General features: G+C 49.4%; 1 protein-coding gene across 1 annotated transcript; it reads right to left on the bottom strand.

Annotated features, from left to right (window-relative positions):
• Positions 1 to 3,991: 3,991 nt before the first annotated feature.
• Positions 3,992 to 14,914, bottom strand: PLA2G12B (phospholipase A2 group XIIB). Its single transcript, XM_029087091.1, has 4 exons — positions 14,680 to 14,914; positions 8,392 to 8,480; positions 6,649 to 6,814; positions 3,992 to 4,110 (listed from the first exon to the last, which is right to left on the bottom strand). The coding sequence occupies exons 1-4, from the start codon at positions 14,912 to 14,914 to the stop codon at positions 3,992 to 3,994; spliced, it is 609 nt and encodes a 202-aa protein (XP_028942924.1).
• Between the last annotated feature and the right edge of the window lie 4,736 nt (positions 14,915 to 19,650).

Here is a 19,650-nt window from a genome sequence, read left to right as displayed (position 1 = left end):
CTCGGGACAGGGTTGTCCCCAGTGAGCATGGTGACAGGAGAAATGGCAGTGTTATTTGAGTGTCTGTGTGCATTTGCAGTCTCCTGGCGGGTGAGAGCTGGCTGGGGATGCAATTACTGGTGATGGTGGCAATGTCGTGCTTGTCAGGAATCCCTTTGGGCTGTCAAGCTCCTTCCAAAGAAAATACAAGAGATGATCAGCTCAGGCTCCTTTGGGCTTCATTCAGGAGCAGGAGCACTGTGTGGTGAAGGATTAGAAATGTGGGATGGAAGGAAGGAGGCACAGCAAGCAGTGAAGGACAAAGTAGGAGAGGCAGGGCTGGAGGGTGAAAGAGGAAGGACCTGCCTCCATCGTTGAGTGTGGCACCACAATGCATCCATAAGGTTTTCTGCAAGAAGCTTCACAGTGTGTGGCTCTGTGCAGCTCTGTCCTGTGTGTGTTTGGAGGTGCGTGGGAAGTCCCCTTCTAGTCTGCATCACCTATTTTCTACCTCGCTTGGAAGCAATCAAATAGCTGCCAAGGCCAAAATTTGTTGCTGCTCTCAAATGGATGGGGTGTCCATTTGAAGGGACCATTTAGAAGGGAGTCACAAATCACCTCAGCAATATTCCATTTCACAGATTTATTTCTTCTGGTGACTGAGATTCCAGTGAGGAATGGGCATTTGATGGGCTGGGAGGTTCATGATTTTTCTAAATGGCTTCATGGCTGCTTTTCCAATTTGGGAATATGAGTATGCATGTGTATGTGTTAGAATAAATGAAAATGTTTCTATGACAGTAGGTAGATATAAGTGGAAAGATGTATTAACTGACCATATGTGAAAGAAAAAGAAATGAAAAAGCCTCCTCCTTGCATTGCTGTGCATCTCCTGGTTCTGCTGATTCACATCTGCATTAGGACCACACAGGCAATTTCCAACTGTTGCTTCTTTGTTCAGGCAGCCCCTGCTAAATATACTTGTTTTGATAAAACAAGAGCTGGTGAATAAAATTAATTAGCTGGTGCCTTCTGGAGAGGCAACTGGTGGTTTTTGTTCCTGTGAAAGGGAGGTAGGGGAGTGGTGCAGAGAGAGGTTAATTTCCTGGCTTGTTTCAGTTATTGTGCACGTTATTTGGTTCTTCCCAATGAATTCATATGAAGCAGCCTTTCTGCTCTGCAGCTTTTTAGTTAAATTATCTGTAAGAGTAATGAGGAAGAAGCACTGGTCTGTGTGGGCATGTGAATCTGGAATGGTGTTTAGTTTGCCCTGCAAGCAGGACAGTAGGTCTGCTATCTGCCACTCCTCCTCTGATGTAGAGGGGATGCCTCCTAGGCACAAAACAAAACCATTTTTCAAAGTCTTTTAGTTCTCCCCAGTTTACCTCTTGCTTCCATCTGTCATCTTTGTCAGCATTGCAGCCTGGACATGAAATCAAAGGCCAAACTCATCTGAGAGCCAAGGGATCTGTTTGTCTGTTTAATTTCATCTGCCGTGACACAGAGTGGAAGCAAAATGCACTGCACAAGCAGGCAGTGTGTGTGCAGGAAGGTACCGTACCCCACCAGTGCTCCTGAGGGTCCCACCAGCACTGCCAACTGTAGTTGAAAGTCATCTTTCAACAGGAAGCCATCAGGTGAGCACAGCGTCTTCTTCCTGTTCAGAGCAGGGTGGAGATGAAGATGACCCAGGGTTTGTGCATTGACCTGGAGAGTCCCGTGATGAGCTGCTGCAGTGGCTGTACACCCTTGGGTAGCAGGAGCAGCGCAGAGGGGAAGCGATTTTTAGTTTGGGTGCAGAAGTTTTATTTCTTAGTTCTTGTGCTGGTTTTCTGCTACACGGGATTATCTAGTGGTTTTTTTGAGTCACTGCAGCCACTTGAAGGTTCTGAGGTTTCCTTGTAGCGCTGCTCATGGGGTTTTTCAGATTACCACAGTTTAACTTTGTAGCGAAAAATGCACTTTCTCAGTAGCTGCTCTGCATGCAGCGGTTTGTAGTGTTTTGGGATGAATGGTGGTCTGAAAGCAGGAAGAAATCATGATTTATATTAGTGGTGTCTCCAAAGCATCAGTGTGTGGATAGAGATTTTGTTCAGAACCCTTCAATTTCTCCACTGTATATAATAATCTGTCATCAGCTGCATGGCCTGGATTTAATCTGATATCACTTGAACTATAAAATGCTTTAAGACATTTGCCAGCCAGTTGGCTATTGAGTGTAGACAAGATAGGCTTTTTAAAATTGTGTAATTTAATCATAAGAGTATGCTCACATTTAAAACTGGCAACAGGCACCATTTCACCAACAAAATAAAAGTTTGGGAAGTGTTTGGAATAAGGAATGTTTCCTTCCCATCCCTAGCCAAAAATACGTGTTTCTTAGACAGGTAATCAGATTGTCTGTCCAGACTCATGTTCTGATAGACACATGCTGTGATGAACCTTTGCAATGCAGTATTCACTCTCCAGTGGCATGAGCACAGCTAGGAAAGGATGTCAGTGCATCTGATCAGTGTAAATTAAGGTCATCCTTAATGGAAAACATCCCAGCGCACCTCATGCAGGCACTTCCATTTCCTGGTCTTAATACCAGTGGGCTCTTGTTTCAGCCTATCTGGGGCCAGATGAATGTCTCGTTGTTCACTGTAAAGCAAAGATGACTGGCAAAGATGACAGGGCTTAAAAAATGTATAGCTCCATGCATGCATTTAAACACAAACTAGAAGAAAAGTAACTAAGACTGACTCATTCCATTCTTGATATATCACCCTTCTGTAGCCTTAACTTTTCTGTGGCAGATGGAAGAACATAACCATAAATATGTTTGCAGAAGACGCTGAAGTATTTATGTGGCATGCCACACGCACCCAGTAGCAACTTCCTTTCAACAAGAAACACAAATGAAAGCTGTCTGCAAATGTTATATGTAGATGAAATTCCATATACCACTTTAAATTCTAATTTTGCATGCAATAAAAGCTGCCGATAGCAGATGGAAGCATTATACGCATTTTAGGAAGAATGCTGTCTGAGGCTGCTGGTCACCCTTCAGCTGGCAGTGTCTCTGCCCCGCAGAGGCAACATGTAAGCCCTGACACCTGCCAGATAAGCTTCCAGGATTTTTAATATCTCATCCAAGTCCCTCATGCAAAAGATGGAAATGGATACCCAGCCATTTTGTGTAAAAAGGGGTCCTAAAGAGCTTTCTTAAATGATATAGGAGGAAAACAATTAAATAGATGCAGTCTGGATGACACTGCAGAAGAAAAGCAGCTTCCTCTCCTGAGAGTGTGGGAGAGTGCTGTGGGTTATTGCATTTCGCATCTCAGGCACAATGGGCTTTGGTCACCCAGATACCAGTTGTGCCTGTGTCACAAACAGAGTCCTTCACATGCTTACCAAGTCCTTGGATATTTTAAATCATTTTAGGATCCACCAAGTATTTAAATAAGCAGGTTGTCAGGGTGTGTAATGACGGGATGGAAAATGTCAGGGATGGGTGTGAGCAACATACTGAAAGCAAATTACCCCTCTTCTTCGGTCTGTCACCAGTAGTGGAAAAATATAAATAGTGTCCGTGGACTGGGATTTTCAGGGGTTGCAGAAACCTGATGTCCTCCACTGCAAATTAGAGAGTTGAGGGGTGAGGGGAGCTAAGGCAAACAAACAAGTAAAGTCACTTGTTTATAACCAGCGCTGCATCCTGCTTGCCTCTCCTCATCAGTCTATAGAGAAAATTGGCGTTGGATCATTCAGGCTGATGGACTTGGAAAGGGGTAGGGCTGTTGAACTGCATCTGTGGTGGACAGCAGGTAACACTGCCCTGTATTCACAGGCTGCCTCCCCTTTCACAGCCCTCTGCCCAAAAGCTGTAGTGGATGTGTATTGCTTGGTCCAAGTCCCCCCATCCCATGCTAGGCCAGAGGACTGATAGAAATCACTGTACTGAAGTGCCAGATCTGAGAGGGGACGCTTGGCAGCAGGCTCACGGAGACCAGGCATCTGCTCTTCCTCACAATTCATCTCGTTCTTCCTCATTGCAAATGCAGGCACTCCTTTGGCTGTTCATGAAGGGCCGGCAGCCCAGGGTCCAGACGGCATTGAACACTGTGTCTGCGACAGATTCACAAGCTGTGGAGAAGGAAAAGATTGAGCAGGTACTCTGGGACATCTGAGGGCTGGGTGGAAGCACCCTAGCCTGAGCCCTGCACTGAGTTGTGTGGTATTTGCAGTTGGAAGCGTGGGCCGTCTTTTTCTCTCTGGGCATTGCATTGTTATAAATCCAGAGGTTCCCTTCTGCTGAATTGAGGGCTCATTTCTCTCTAGGGTGGCACCAAACTAGCACTACCTTCTCTTCGCACTAACCCCACTCCTTTCTTGCCTCTCAGGCATTTCTCATTGATGGATCATTTGGGGTACTGCAAATAGTACTGTCTTCCAATCAAATTTCCCAGAACACCTCCAAAGTACTGTCTTTCCTGGCTTCCCTTAGTTGCCTATAGCCCCTACTAATCAACTTTTTCTGCTTTTTGGGAGTTACAGTGCCAGCTAGCATGAAAAATCCTACTGTAGTTGCAACAGCAGAGCTGTTGACACAGTCTGACTGACTGCTAGCCCCTCCTCTTCCCAAAAAACAAGCCCGAAACTGCTTGTCAATAAATAAATAGGTTAATATTGGGTCTTTTAAGGTTTACTCATGGGCACTAACATTGATTGCTGGATGCATAATAGATTTGGGAAGGCTCTGCCTTTGAGACTGTCTTTGCCTCTCCGACCACCTAGCTCTGCTCCTGCTGCTTTAGAAGTCTGCTCTGTTGGAGAGGCTGTAGTGAGTCAGTGGGAAAACTGAGGCTTTGCTTAACTGGCACTGCTGCAGCTGGGATGTTTGTGCCCATGCGAAGGGAGTGCAGGTGCTCTTCCCCTGCCTGCTTTCTCTGAAATCCTGGTGACTCAGTGGAAAGTATCCTAGATAAGAGCTGGGATGGTGGTGGAGGAGGACTGTGTGACAGGAGGGGCTCAGAGCAGCCCTGAGGACAGGGAGCGGCAGGTGTAGAGCAAAAGGCAAGAGGAGGCAGAGCAAGGCAAGGAGAGGATGGTGAACAGAGGTTCATTTGTGTTAGCAACTGCCTGTGTCTCCTGTGGCAACCAGGACAGAGATGCTGGTGGAATCTAATCCTGCAGACTATAGACTTGGCTTGGCTCAGCCAAGGAGTGTGGGCTCTGCTCCACCTTAACTCCCTATGATCTATCTGCTTGCTTTACTGCTGCAGGCAGAAAGGAAAAATGAGAGATCTGAAAAATTGACAGGGGAAAATCTGAAGAGATAGGAAGAGGTTGGCTGCACAAGGGTGACCATGAAAGATTGGCTGTACTTGGCCTATAGCACTTATATCTCAGTCCACATCTTTGTTTTCTCTTGCTGGCCTGGAAACTCTTGCCAAACGTTTATCTGTGAGGAGGCAGAACGCTATCTGCACTAGTGCCGGTGACACGCAGGCTTGCCTATGTGTCCTAAATCAGGCTGCACCTTTGGAAAACAAATGCATATTTAACTATGCCTTACAGCAGGGCATCAGCAGCGGGTATGAACCCAGAGGGCCTGGCTGTGATTAGCTGCGAGAAACTCAGTGGCACCACCAGTTTTATTTGGCTTTGGGAATGGGCAGTTCTCAAGGAATCCACCAGTTTTTCAGACCGGAGCTGCTGTAAATATCTTCAACTGTTTCAGTGTCACCTGCTGTTGGAAGGTCTTATCTCTGCCTGTCCTGCATTACAGCCCATCTGCAAGAGATGGATACCTGGCTTACAGAGGATGGGGATGCTCTGAAATGGCCTCAGGAGGAGCAGCCTGCGGGTGGCTTTCCTGCCATGGCTGATGTCTGGTAGTGGCCAGGTAAATGTTTCCCCCTCCTCACACAGTGCGGAGGTGCTTGATGTTGACACAGAGGATCAAGAGGCAGGTTTGGGCTCTCACATCTGTAACCCTCACAGAGGTTACCAAATGCAGCCTTTACCAAAAAGCTCTTCTCAAGCTTACAGACTGAGGCTTTTAAAATTCGGCAAAACCAGGGTGGCTCTTGAGCTGCTGACACATCACTAGAACTTTGTTACCACGGTGGCTTCTGAGCAATCCAGATCTCCCTGTGATGGCTCAACCACCACCCATGCTCTGGTATGTCCCTGGTGCCATCGTCATCTCTTACCTGTGAAACACATCCTGGAGAGCCCCTGTCCTTCGCTTTCCCAGTTTGGTGGCCCTTGGCCACGTCCAGGTTTCAGTGTGTGGCTTACTGGCTCTGGAAGGCTTTTTGGTCTCCCATGAAGGTGTTTGAACTCTCAGGGAGGGCATCCCAGGGTTGAAGGAATTGCTTCTAGGGTTATTTTGTTGTTTGTTTGTTTTGTTTTGTTTTTCCTTTACATGTATGTTTTGTAAGTTTTCCAAGTGTAAGAAACTTTAGGTCTCCTGTCATGGGACAGGCGTGTGTGTGGAGGGACAGATCTCGGTGTTCTCACTCATCTCTGACCCATCTGTGACAAGCACGGGACAGATGTCCTGCTCCCTACTGCAGATTTTTGCTTCTTTTGGCAAGGAAAGTACTCCCTGCCCACACCCTCCCCTCCCTGCCATCGCTTGTTCCCTCCCCAGGGGACACGAGCCGGGAAGCCTACCTTCCACCTTGGAGACGAACCCGAGGCTGCGCTTGAGGTCGGAGCAGATGGAGTGGAGGCACCAGCGGAACTTGGCGTCACAGCGGTATTTGTTGGCCCCGCAGGTGTCATAACAAACATCTAGCTGGTTACAGCACTTGGTCATGGCAGGGATGCCCAAATCTAGCTGGGGAGAGAGAGAGAAAGAAGTAGTGTCCCTTGGCTGTGTCCTGGCCTCAGACTCAAACAGTTGTAACTGAGTGAGGTGTTGCAGAGCCCAGCTGGTTCCTTTTCCAGAGCTACCCCCGATAGCTGGGACAGCAGGAGGGAACACGTGTTTTTCCTTCACCATCTAAAGAACTTGGTGAAAGGAGTGCAGGTCCAATGCAGGACAGATTACATTCCCTTCTCTCTGTCATGGGGAATTAACCTCTGGTAGAGAGGGGGGAAACAGCCCCTCCACAACCATTTGCTAGTTCTCATTTGTCAAAGCTCATCAGAGAGCTTCCTGTCCTTGCCAGCAGTGGCAATGGCCCCTTTTCTCCTTCTTCCTTTTCCTACAATCTGACAAGTCCTGCTTCGTGGCCTAATAAATTCACTATAAGTGTTATTAATACATTATTTCTCAGAGATGCACTTATGAGGCCAAGGACAAATACAGCTTGGTCAGGGGAGTTGTACTCGCTTGGAGGTAAACAGCAAGCTTAGCTAATAAGCATGGGGGTGATGGGGTAGAAGGCCTGTCTCCTGGAGAGACTGGACTCATTAGCTTGTTACAAATTTTTCCTCTTCTTGTCCTTCCTTATATAATATTTAGGAGATGAATAGTTTCTTCATTGCACTCAGCACTCGTGACGTAAGGAGGAGGTACCACAGAAATGCCCACAAGGTTTGCAATGAAATGTAGTTTAAGGAACTAATCTAACATGAAAAATGGGCTGTAAAGAGAGGGTTTTTCAGAGCAGGAATCAGCCTAATTGCTGCAGACTTTATGGGCAGCAGTAATGCATGAGCTAAATATTAATTTCTGCTCTTAAAGCCTCCTAGGAGTGCTTTTCCTGGTGATTCCAATATGGTTTCATTAATTGCCTTTAAAATAACAAGTGGGTGCAGTATTAAAGCCCACAAGTTTATTTCAGTGCTTGGCAAAGGCAAAAAGCATGGGAGGGGGCAAAGGGCCAGGGGTGGAGAATGCATTCAAGTATTGCTGTTTACACATTATGCTATGTCACTGAGCTGCCCAGCTTTGAACGTGTTCCCTGTCCTGTTGCAAGGACATGTTCAGGACCTTGATGAAATCACATTTCTCCACACTGGTGCTCTGCTTGGACAGGTGCCCCCTTTTCTTCTTCTAGTGCTAACCTGCTCAGGAAACTTCCTTTTTTGGTACCTACAGAGACAACCAGAGCAATAGGCTGGTCCTTTGCAACTCCTGTCTACGTGATTCCTGTTCCACTGCCACCAGCAGTTGAGATCTTAATACCTCCCCGACAGTAAGTTAGACAGTGCTCAGACTGACAATGACTTCCGTGCTCTCGGCAGGCAGCCATGTCTTCTGGCAGTCCCAGGCAGAGAGCTTGTCCCCTAACACCACCTAAGTGATATTTCCTCCCTTTTCCAGAGCTCTGGCTTCAGTTACAAAGAGAAACTGTCACACAGTCACTGCGTAGCACAGCTAAGCCTTTTCCTTCCCCAATATTATTAGCTGGTTACAGTGATTAGAGAATTGCGTCATTTGGGAAGGGTGGGTGTGGCAGTACATACACTTTCGGGTACCTTGAGCCCCAGAAAATAGGAGCTACAGCCATTGGGTTCTTGGGGTTTGTAGTGAGGTCGTGGCATTGGAGCCTTCCCTGAGAAAGAAAGGAAAAATGTTAGGAAAGCCAATCTTCCCAAGAGTAGCACCAAAAAGCAAGGAGTGACAGGCAGCTCCCCTTCGGTCTGCATCCCCAAGCACTTCATTCTCCTCCGGGAGATGCAAGGAGTGAAGGAGAGGTACTAGAGCTGGCTGAGACACTGGCCCTGCTCTCAGCTCAGTCCTGTCAAGGCTCTACAGCTTGGCTTAGATTGCACCTCCTCTGGCATGGCTACTGGAGCACTGCAGTGTGTGTGAACTGGGTCCCCAGTGCCTCCCAGATGTTTAAGCTGCTCTGAGTCCAGTCCCTAGGTCTGGGACTCTCCCCAGTTCTTACAAATGGGCAAGTCCCTCTTTGCAGTGTCGAGTTTTGCAGTTGAGCAGCTCTCCATGCTGGAGCTAGTGCCTCAGACCTCCCAGATCTCCTAGGAGCTTTTTCATGTGCTGCTTGAGTTTTCCACAGCTGGGATCACCCAGATGGGTTTTTAACTCTCCCAGAAACTACTAGCTAAACTACTACTTTAGCAAGGGGATTTCTTTCCATCTTCAGTTCATTCTTGGTGTGTCAGTGTGCTATGGATCTCTGCAAAAGTGCACTAGACCTTGCATGTCTGATCTTGCTCTAAGCAGGAGGTCTTGGACCATTTTCTGCATGTTGGTGATGCACTGCCATGTTTTGCAAATACTTTCTATTCCTTTATCTCTGCCCACCCTTAGTATGCTTCTTAATATGCAGAGAGGAGCAAGAATTTCCTCTGTGAATAGTTATTTATCCAATGTAGAAAGAGTCCAGCAGACAATCAGCTAACAGTAGCTTCAGCAGCAGTTTAATCTGTTTTACTTGCCTTTGAAGGTGTGCAAGCCCTCCTGTCTGCCAGCCCATGCTGGGGCTTTGTGTATGGTTGACAGAGAACTCAGGGTGGGTGCCCAGGGCTGGGTGGAAACTGTCCATGTGGAAAGGAGAGCCATCTATTCCCTGCCCTGTCTCATCCTCTTTCTCTCATCCCTACCTCAGCCCCCATCTTCATCTAACCTAACACTTCCTGCCTGGGGAGGACAAGTCACCAGCCTTGACCCTACTGTGCAAGGAGCTTTCTTAAAGGTGGAAGAGGATTCTGCCCTGGAGAAGTTGTGGAGACCGCCCCTCATGGAGTTGGGTTTCTCTGTACTGTCCCTTGATGGCTGTTCAGTGCTCGTTCTGTTTCTGTCCCAGCTGGGTTTATAAAAGGGAGATCTCAAATGCAGAATGAGGTGCTAAGACATTTGAACCCTGTTCTGGGAAAACTTCATAAGTTGTGTGAATGCTCCAGCAAAAGCATGTGAGAGTTGACCCTTCTGTAAGTCCATCACCTCTAGGGTTAAGTTTCTGCTTCCCTGAGCACCACTAGAGAATTTATATAGATATAAACTAAATCTAATTTAGCCCTTCAGGCAGGGTTGGGTTCTTTTAAACTCGATTTCTACTGTTTTCTTCTTGTCACCACTGATAATCATTTAAGGTGCTTCTGCCCTTTTTTCTGTGAAGGTACCTAAAGCACCAGTGGTTAATATAGCCATAAATCTACTGTGTTCTTGAGAAGACCTCGCAGCCAAATGCCTCAAAAGGTTTTACCTAGGAATGTTCTCAGCACCTTCTAAATTAAAAATTGCCAGACCAGTTTTGTTTAAACAATAGATTTGCGACAAATAAACAACAACCTGAAATCCTGTCCAGCTGTGAGATGCTAATAGCCAATTTTCTCCAACCCTAGAGAAATGCAGTGTGCATCAAGGGTTTAGCTGTCTGTAAGCCAAGATAAAGCTCTCTGCTGGCGCTTGTGTGGGAAGGTATTTCTCAGTACAGCAGTTACTGTGTTTCTACCTTTTTAGCCCTTTTTGAATAGGTCAGATCTGCTTTGTGCTCCAGATTTAATTTTCTTGTGCAAAAAGGGTTGTTATTTTGAGCAGGTACAGCTGAGTTAACAGTAGACAAAGAGAACGAATCAGTTGGTTGCAGTACACCATCATTATAGGATTATCTTTGCACCAAAATGGAAATCCGTTGAAGTACGCTGACACAAGGTAACTTCTGAATTCACAACACGCTGCACATTACACTATTTTGGTGGTTATGCTATAGAGAGAAGGAATTATGCCTTTATATGGGCTGAATCTATAACCCAAGGCTCCCAAACAATATAATGAGAGGAGGGCTGCACCCAGGTCCTGGTGCAATTCACAGCCTACTTGCTCTTTTGGAAGGGGATAAGAATTGGGACTCAGAATTCAAATGTTCCTGAACTGAAGTAGGAGACAGAAGAAAATTCAAAATCCAAGGTGGATTTTGCAGGATGGGGTCAAATTTTAATGACTTGTTTGTAATGCTGACGATAAGTTATGTTCCCGCAGCACACTGTCAATTAATGGGATAAGGTGGCAAGTCAGAGTAGGAGTGAGACTGCGTGGGCATATGGAGGTAACTGAGTTTACAGAAGAAACCTTCCATTACGGTGAAGTTACAACTATTATAATGTCTTAGAAAGTTGTCCTGAGGAAAAAAAAAATCTCGTATGAGATTTGTAGTGATCAACAAAACTGAACTGCCTTAAAGACTAGCCCTTGTAGGAAACCTGCCCCCCTCCTCTCTGAAAAACAAAGCTTAATCATTTGTAAAGTGCCCCTTGGTGAACTCTTTCTTGGGTAGATAAAGTCCAAGACACCACAGTTAACCTCTTTCCCACATCTTGTTTTCTAGCTAACAGGAAAATTTTGTTTTAAGAGCAAAGCAGAAATAATAGGCGTTCCTGACTCTATGTGAGCATCGACTCTGTTATCATTTATTGCTTGCCCATCCTTATGGGCATGTCTGTGATAGGGGAAGGGACTTGGTGGGTCACTGTTTTGCTGCAGTGTTTCACCAGGGGCCTGTTGTGGTCTGTCTGCTAGCTGCAGGGCATGGCTGGGGAGAGATACCAGAAGACAGCTACAAGCACAGCAGGACCTGCCCAGCAGCACACTGAAGAGCCATGCTGATGTGTAGAAGCACAGCATTGCTAAGGAAGCCTGTTCTTTGGAAGAAGATACACTTCAGGGCACTGCCTTGTTGGCATGGCCTTAGAGGAGAACTGAAGTTGAGTTTCTAATGGGAAGCGAGTTTCCCTGGTGCATTTTAATATCTCCAGGCTGTTGTAGCTGTGCCAAGAGACTGGAAAACAGCCAGCTGGCTAGAACAGCCGCTGGCAATGCGGGAGGTCTCAGATACTGCAGTACGGGTACACTGGCAGGGGGAAGTGAATGTATTTCTGAGTGAATAGATGGTCTTGGGGCTCCTTGCTGTTTTGAGTGGCCCATTGTTATTTCTCTGCCCCAGGCAAGCAGGCTTTGGGCAGATGTTGCCCAGACTTACCACAGCCTTTTAGCAGTGTGTTGAAAAGCCTGACTTTGAAGACTTTTTCCCACAGCCTGGATGTGCCTCCTCATTTTAAGCCCCTTGGGACCAAATGCTGGGCAAAACATTTAAGTCCTCCCTGGCCAGACAGCTGAAGGAAGCTATCAAGGGGTTTAGTCCTAGTTCAGGCTGTTTCCCCCGCTGAGTTGCCCAGAGAGATTTTGTAAGGAGGAGGAGATATTTGCCATCAAATGCTAGCGTAACCCTAATGTCCTGATCTAAGGGAGTAATCCATCAAGTTGTTTGTTTTCAGACCTTGCTGGCTGCTGAAAAATCAAGAGGAGAGTCATACAGCCAGAACAGCCAAGTGCTATGTGCTCAGCTGAAGATGGATGTGGCAATCACAGGTGAGTCCTGACCTTTATCATGGCAAAATAAGCTATTATCGGTGTCTCTTGGCTGAAATTAAAGAAAGTAGAAGGCATAATTTTTGTTTCGTGCCTGGGGAAAAAGCAGTCAGACCCTGATTCAGCAGGCCCCCGGTAAAGATGGTTTGTGTTCATTCTTCTGGGTGCAGACTGGGTATCACTGGTTTGGGATCGTCCCTGCATCCCCTCCACTGGCAGTTTGCAATGTGTGTGCTAGACACCAGCAAGCACAAGTGGTCCAGCAAGACCCTTGGAGGTGCATGGGCAGCATTTCAATAATTTCCTCCTTCAGCCAGTGATGAATGAGTTGTTCAGCAGAGGATGAGAACAGGGTTAATGATGTGCTTGTTTGTTTTCCTTTCTAGGTAAAAAATTTCTCCAATAAGATGCAGGATGCTCTCAGGGAGCAGGTAGGCGCTTGTGTTGCTCTGTAGAGATGCTCTTTCCTCCTGCCCAGAGTGCAGGGCCAGGGCAGGGAGAGCCCCAGCCTCAGGATGTGCCCAAGAGCAACTTCTTAAGGACTTGGTGAGTTCTCTGAAAGAAGCTCTGAATATCAGCCTTCCCAAACTTTGCCTCAGGCACACTGCAGTCCCAGCCACCTTATGCCCACTACCAGGGTTTTCAGTCCCTTTCTGCTCTTAATTTGGAGTGTGGTGTGGACCTAAAGGAAGGTTGTCATACACGACATGGGGCTGCCACACCATGGGCTTGGGGACAGGCTTTCTTGATGGGCAAATGGCCTCATCTTGTGTGCTGGGGCAGTGCCATGGTGTGCATGGGGGTCTTCTCTTCCAGACACTGTGCCCTCAGGACACACGCTGCCAGCAGTGGGCCCCACAGAGCAGCTGTGGCCCCCTGAGCTGCTGCAGAGAGCCAGCCCTGGCCAGGGAGAGCCACGGGGCCTGGGGCTGAGTGACCAGGGCCACTGTGGGGCTGCGGTACCTGGCTTGCCACTCCCTGTTTGCTGTTAGCATGGGGCCTGGGGAGCAGAGCTGGCAGGACAGATATATGCACATTATTTAAAACCAAATTAAAAAAACCTCAACAACTTTAAGGCTGATTTTAAACTCTCCTTGTGGCCCTGCTTTGGCTAAAGGTGGCCCTTCTGCCCTCTTGTCCTGACAGGGAGCTTGGGTCCCAGCCCTTCAGCATCTGTGTTTCTCCTGGCACCCTCACTGCTGGCTTGGGAGGGGTGGGAGGTTCTTCCCTCCAGCTGCATCTGCAGGGGAGCATTACAAATGCTGTGCAGGCTGGAGAGACACCGCGTGCAGCCCTGTGTTCTGGAAGAAATAAAACGCATGCAGATCAAAACTGAGTTGGTGGGATCTCTCCAAAGCATGGAGTCTGTGTCTGTGAAAACCAGTGCTTGGGAAGGGGAGGGGTTGAAATTGCCTCTGTGCTCACAAGCATCTTGCCCAGGTGGTCATTAGGGACATGGGATGAAGCTGGGGGAAAAAGGTCTGATGGGCAGTTGTGGATGGGCAGGCTGAGGTGACAGGTGACAGTTGTTGTGGAGACAGTCATGGGAGGCTGGGGAGAGGAAACATTCTGTAGGAAACCTCCTTGCTGTTCGAAAGCAGGTTGTTTCAGCAGGTACCCTGCTGATGGCTGGTGCTGCCTGTGCCTCCACCCGCCCAGTGCCCCACAGAGCTGCACCACAGGGGCCTGCCCCACTGCGCCTCTGCACACCCAGTCTCCTGCCCTGCCTGCGCTCCTCCTGCCCTGCTCTCCCTGAGGTGTCCCCCGCCTTTGTCTTGCCCCCAGGACAAACCAAACCATTCCTTTTTGGTAAATCACTCTAAAGTCCAAGGCAAGTGGCAGCTGCCTCATTCCGCCTTGAGTAATAAAGGTTCCTCCATGGTGACAGCAGGTCTCGTTTACCCTCCTGTTATCTCCCCTCCTCCAGCCCACGTTATTAGCCAACTCGGGACTGCTGAACAATGACACTCCGAAGGTTGCTGAGATTAGAGCCACTGGCAATACTCACAACCCTTCTGAGTCAGGTCTGCACAGGCTGCTCATCCTCTCCTCCAGGGCCTCGCTGCCTACCCTGGTCCTGCTCTCTAGAGTCCTGGCAGCTGAGCAGCCTGGTTACCCAGATACCCTTCCTGTAAAACCTGTGTCCTCTCCTCTTGTCCCCTTGCACCCAGCACAGTGACTTCAAGATCAGGCTGTTGTTGGTGAGAGGGAAAGATGAGGGTTCAGTGTGCCTGTGCTGGCACTAGCAGAGAAGTTGTGTCTCTCTGCAGTGACTTCCTCTGCTGAGCAGTGCAGGGGTCAGGTTGTGGATAGGAGCTGGTTGTGGTCTTAGGGAAGGAGATTGCTGTCAGTTTCCACCCAGAGGGCAAGAAGGGAAAGGAAGGGCAGGGAGAGAGGAGCCAGCAGGAGTGAGGTTCACTTACCATATCGACATCTGTACTGACAAACGCCATTTTTTCCGCCAAGCAGTTCCAAGAAGGAGTCAAAGTAGCTGTTAACTGTTTCGAAGCCATCCCGGATGGCCCCGACGCCCCAGTCTGAATAGAATGACTCTGCCTGGGGAGCTTGGTGGACGGTGTTCTCCTGTGTTGTTTCCTCGGTGCATTGCCCTAAGCCCAGGGTCAGGCACAGAACTGCTGCCTCGAAAAGCAGCCGCATGCTGCAGTCCAGATCCAGGCTCTGGAGCCTTCGTCCAGGCAGATGTGCAGGCAGGGAGGAGTGGGAGCGAGCTGTTGTGCATAGGAGGCAGGTAAGCACCCCTCTCCCCTGGACTTTAAACACTGCCGAGGGAGCCGGCATGAGGTCACCACAATCAGAGTGCAAAGTGCACCACAGAGATCTGCACCAAGTTCATCTCGCAGAGGAACACCGGGGTTTGAGTTTGCACAATCCCCTGGAACAGGCTCAGCCCCTGCGGCACTAGGGCTTCAGCCTCCCCAAAATCACCGCTCCCTGGGGTGCTGAGTGGGGTCTGCCTGCCCAGGCTGTGTGGCACATGGGAGACCCTCCACCTGCCCCACCGAGGCACTGCATGGGCTGCCCCACTCTCTCCCCAGCCTCTTCAGAGATGAAGAGTGTTTCTTTGTTCAAAATTTCTGCTGCTCAAGCAATGGGAGTAGCAGACCAGCAGCAGACTGAGGAGCACCCCTTGCCTTTTTCCTAGGCCTCCTGCGCACGAAATAGGGTGGGATGAGACATCCACCCAGCCTGGCTGCTGTGGGGAATTGCTCCTAGCAAAACCTGTAGGACCACAGGGCTGACACGCTTGTTGTGTGCAGGGGCTTTCCACAGCTGCACCCCCAGGACAGGCTGCCTTGCAGGAGCACACCCAGGACAGAAAAGGGTGGCAGGGAGCACCGTGTCCCGCGCTGTGCCGTGTCCTGCGCTGCCCGGCATCCTGCGCTGCTGTGGCTACAGGGTGCTGTGGAGCCTCACAGGGGTTGATCCAGCAGCTAGGAGTAGTTTGTGTTTAGAAACACTGCATTCAGGGCAATCCCTTGGCATGTCCCCTCCAGTTCCAGGATCAATGACATAGATGAGTATTTGCCTTTGATGGGACTCCTGAAGGCTGGTGTTCCATGACTGGTTGATAGAGCTTTTGTGTAATGCCAGTGTTGCCAAATTAAATGTGTAGCATAGGTGGCCCAGAGCGAGAAAGGGCTGGCACCAAAACCCAAGCCAGGTAACGGGTTTGTGGGGTAGCTGCAGGTGCTGGCTCTGGGGTGGGACTGGCTTGCCAGGACCTGGGGGCCTGTATGGCCAATGGAGATTTCAAAGAAGTTACTCATTAAAAGAAAACAACCAAAATGAACATTAACAGCAAAAGACAACACGAGCCACTGATAAAGAACAGGGAAGGGAAATGGCCTGGGAAGGCTCTGTCTGCTCTCGGAAAGCTTTTAGATGTGTCCCAGCACAGCACTGGCTCTCAAAAACAGCGGCTCTGCAGCTGGTCAGCAGGTCGACTGATCTCTCTGGGCTCCAACAGCCAATTTGAGCAGGAGCTTCTGTTTGAGTGGCCAGGCTGTCGAGTGGAGATTCTCCAGAGGACAAGGGGGAGCTGGGCAGTGGGTCTTTCAAATATGTGGCAAACATAAGTGCAAATTCTGACATTTTATTGTTTTACAGGAGACTTGGTCCCACTGCATTGTTACTTCCGAAGCACCAGAGCCCTGTGGCACCAGTCTGCCTGCACCTTTTGGCACACAACTGTGCATTATGTGCTCCAGACATGGGATAAGGAGGAGGGACCATGGCCAAGATTTGGTTTCTCAGACAGGTAAGTCAGAGAAGAAGTGGGGAAGAGGAGCAAACAAGCTGGTTCATCCCTTCCTTATGAAATGGTGTGGAGCTGGAGCCAACTGCTGCCTTCTTGTTGCGTCTGTTCTGGTGCCCACTGCTGACTGCCTTCATGCTCAGTACCCCTTAGGAAAGAGAGTGAGGGTTCCTTAAGTCAGCAGCCAGAGGTGACTTGGTTGTACAGCCACATACCTGTGTGGTGCCTGCCTGAACGCTGGTACATAGCTGGAGCTGCACACTGCTGTCCTAGCCCATCAGAGGAAGCTTGCCTGAGTTACTGGATGAGGGGATATATAAGGTGTTCAGGAGGTCCCAAAGGAACCTTAAGCTAGCTTTGTCTTTTGGGTGACAAACCCAAGGAGAGAGGCAGAGCATCGTGAAGGGAAGTTGGCAGTGTCCAAGCTGCAGATAAGGAGTGGGAGCACGGTAATGCCTAATGAGAAATTAGAGGGACATTCTGGGTTGAGATAGAGGTGCCAGGTTGCTTCTAGATGGTCCAGCAACTCCCTGCCTCTAGTGAGCCTTTCTTGAACAGGGTGTCATCACTGGCACAAAGCAGCAGGGATGCCTGTGAAGTGCAGGGCAGGACTGGAGGCCTGAGGCCTGTCCTGCTGTTCAGACTGTGCTGGGAACTGGTCTGGCGGTCACGGGTGGAAAAGGGCCACTGTCCCTGGAATTTGTTGTCAAGGAGCCCCAGTGAAGGGAAAACCGGGTTCAACAGTCCCACGCTGCGTCTTGCGCCGAGTGGAGCCGTTTGTGTTGGTGGAATCCCTGCCAGGTTGCAGTTCTAGTGCTTCCCACCCTTAGAAACAGCCTGGCAGAAGTTAATGTGAAAAAGGGCAAAATAGCTACTCAGAAATAGCTTGGAAACATCGTGTGGAGCCCCTGAGTGGCTGTGCTTGGTGCTGTGCTTTTATGCAGAGCCTTTTAGGGTTGCTCTGGAGGCAATTCCAGAACACGGTTTTCTTTGTCATCCTAGTCCCTGGTGGCTGATCCATGTGCTGCTGAACAGCAACAGAGAGGGGAAAAATGCTGGCAGGACTGCAGAGGATGCAAAACACGGTGACTGTTGCATGAGCTGCCTGCAGGACTTGCAGCCTGGACGGGTGGCTCTGTCTAGGGCGTGGAGCCCAGGATGTTTGCAAAATCAATCGGAATTAGTTAGGAAAGCTGAACAGGGCCAGGGGAGCAGCTGGCAAAGTGCAGAGCCTGTGAAAACAGGAGTCAGAAACTTTCCTGCTAGTTCATGACTTCTTGTCCCAAAGCAAAAGTTTGTGAATAAAAAAGAAGTCTAAATTGCTTTCCCAAAACGTGGCAGGCCCTTTGCCGTCCCCTGGGGATGAGGCACTCTCCTTCCTTCCTCCTGCTTCCTTCCACCCCTCCCCACACCAGGCTCCAGAGATGTTTTCAGTCCAGCTGCAAATAGCTTGGTTGTACCCAAACAACAAAAGATCTGAAGACCAAGAAAAATGTAGGTTTTTCAGTAACACTAACAAACACTACACAACACCTCCCCACCCAGAGTTATCTCAGGGATTTGCTGCTCAGGCTCAGCGGCTGCAGAAGTGAGGACTTCCTGAAGTGGATGTGCACAGCGGGTATCTGCAGGTTGTCTGACCTTGCTTTGACCCACTGTGGTTGCAAATACCCCCTCCCTATGACCATTTTTTTCTGGAGATACAGATGTTTGCCACGATGGTGAACTCTGACAACTGGTTTCTGTGCCTTATCTTGACCTCAGGATAAGCAGCTCCTGACTCCATGCATTCATTTCTGACTCTGTAATGCTTAAATATAGAGCAGTCCTCGGGCTGTGATGAGTCACTCACTCCTAATGACACTATCAGACTGTTGGCAGCTGCTCCTGTCAAAGGGAGGTAGAGCTGAGTACACGGGGCAGACGCCCGTCCCGCAGCAGCGCAGCTGCACACATCTGCCTGTGTCCCCTGCACTAACAGTAGCGAACCCCATCCTGGATGAAGCTGGAAACCCTCTTGGCTTTGTTATCAGCTGTGCCAAAGCAAACACTGACCCTTGCATCCCGGGCTCGGCTCCTGGGAGGGAAGCACAGGGCCTGGTCCAGCTCCTTTTGTGCATTTGTTTTTCAGAGCACACTGTCGCAGGCAGAGAGGTGGTCATGTGCTGTGCTGGGATCCTTCCCTTTGAGTCCTGCTGGGGACGGGGGGGACACCGAGGATTGAGGGGATGAGCTCTATCAGTTTTGGCTGGCTTGGTGAGTTGCTGGTCAGTGTTTAAGCAGAGCCTAAGTGGGGGGAATAGGCAGCTTGTGGTTAAGGTTAGTGGGTAATCTGGTCAGTTCAAAGCCCAGTTTGGGAGCCAGATGAATCAAATGATCAGAAGAAATGTAGCTCGATGATGCAATGCCCGACTCCCTCACAGAGGCAGGTCAGAGTCCAGCAGCTGGAGGAGGATGGGTGGGTGGTTATAGGCCCTCTCTCAGGGGGACTGCACTTGCAGTCTGGTCCGGTCTCTCCGGGAGTCCCTGGACAGACCACTTCAGCCTTGTGCTGCCTTCCCCCATCCATGGGCACTGATACTGTCAGACCCTTTCCTTTCTCGTTGTCTCGTCCAGCCCTGTGGTGATTCACAGGCCTTTTTCGCTGGAGGAGGATGGGTGGGTGGTTATAGGCCCTCTCTCAGGGGGACTGCACTTGCAGTCTGGTCCGGTCTCTCCGGGAGTCCCTGGACAGACCACTTCAGCCTTGTGCTGCCTTCCCCCATCCATGGGCACTGATACTGTCAGACCCTTTCCTTTCTCGTTTTCTCGTCCAGCCCTGTGGTGATTCACAGGCCTTTTTCCCTCCCCTGCCTTGTTTAGCTGCAACTGCTCACAGTTCCTCCCCAGACAGGATTCCTGCCATGGTTGTACTCCAGCTGCAGTGGTCCTGGAAGAGCCCTGGATACCCAGGTAGGATGGTGAGAAACTACAGTGCATAAGCAAGATTGAACCACAATTCTCACCTTCCTCCATGGGAGGTGGCAAAGGCCACATAGGCCCCCCTGAAATCCTAGGTGGGTGCCTCAGGCCACACGAAGGCAGAGCAGCCCCTCGCTTGTCTCTTAAGGGAACGCTC

This window comes from Antrostomus carolinensis, unplaced genomic scaffold (assembly GCF_000700745.2).
Source record: "Antrostomus carolinensis isolate BGI_N321 unplaced genomic scaffold, ASM70074v2 scaffold15410, whole genome shotgun sequence".
Classification (NCBI taxonomy): Eukaryota; Metazoa; Chordata; class Aves; order Caprimulgiformes; family Caprimulgidae; genus Antrostomus; species Antrostomus carolinensis.
Note: the sequence above shows the minus strand (reverse complement) of the source record. Positions and strands in the feature narration are given on the sequence as shown.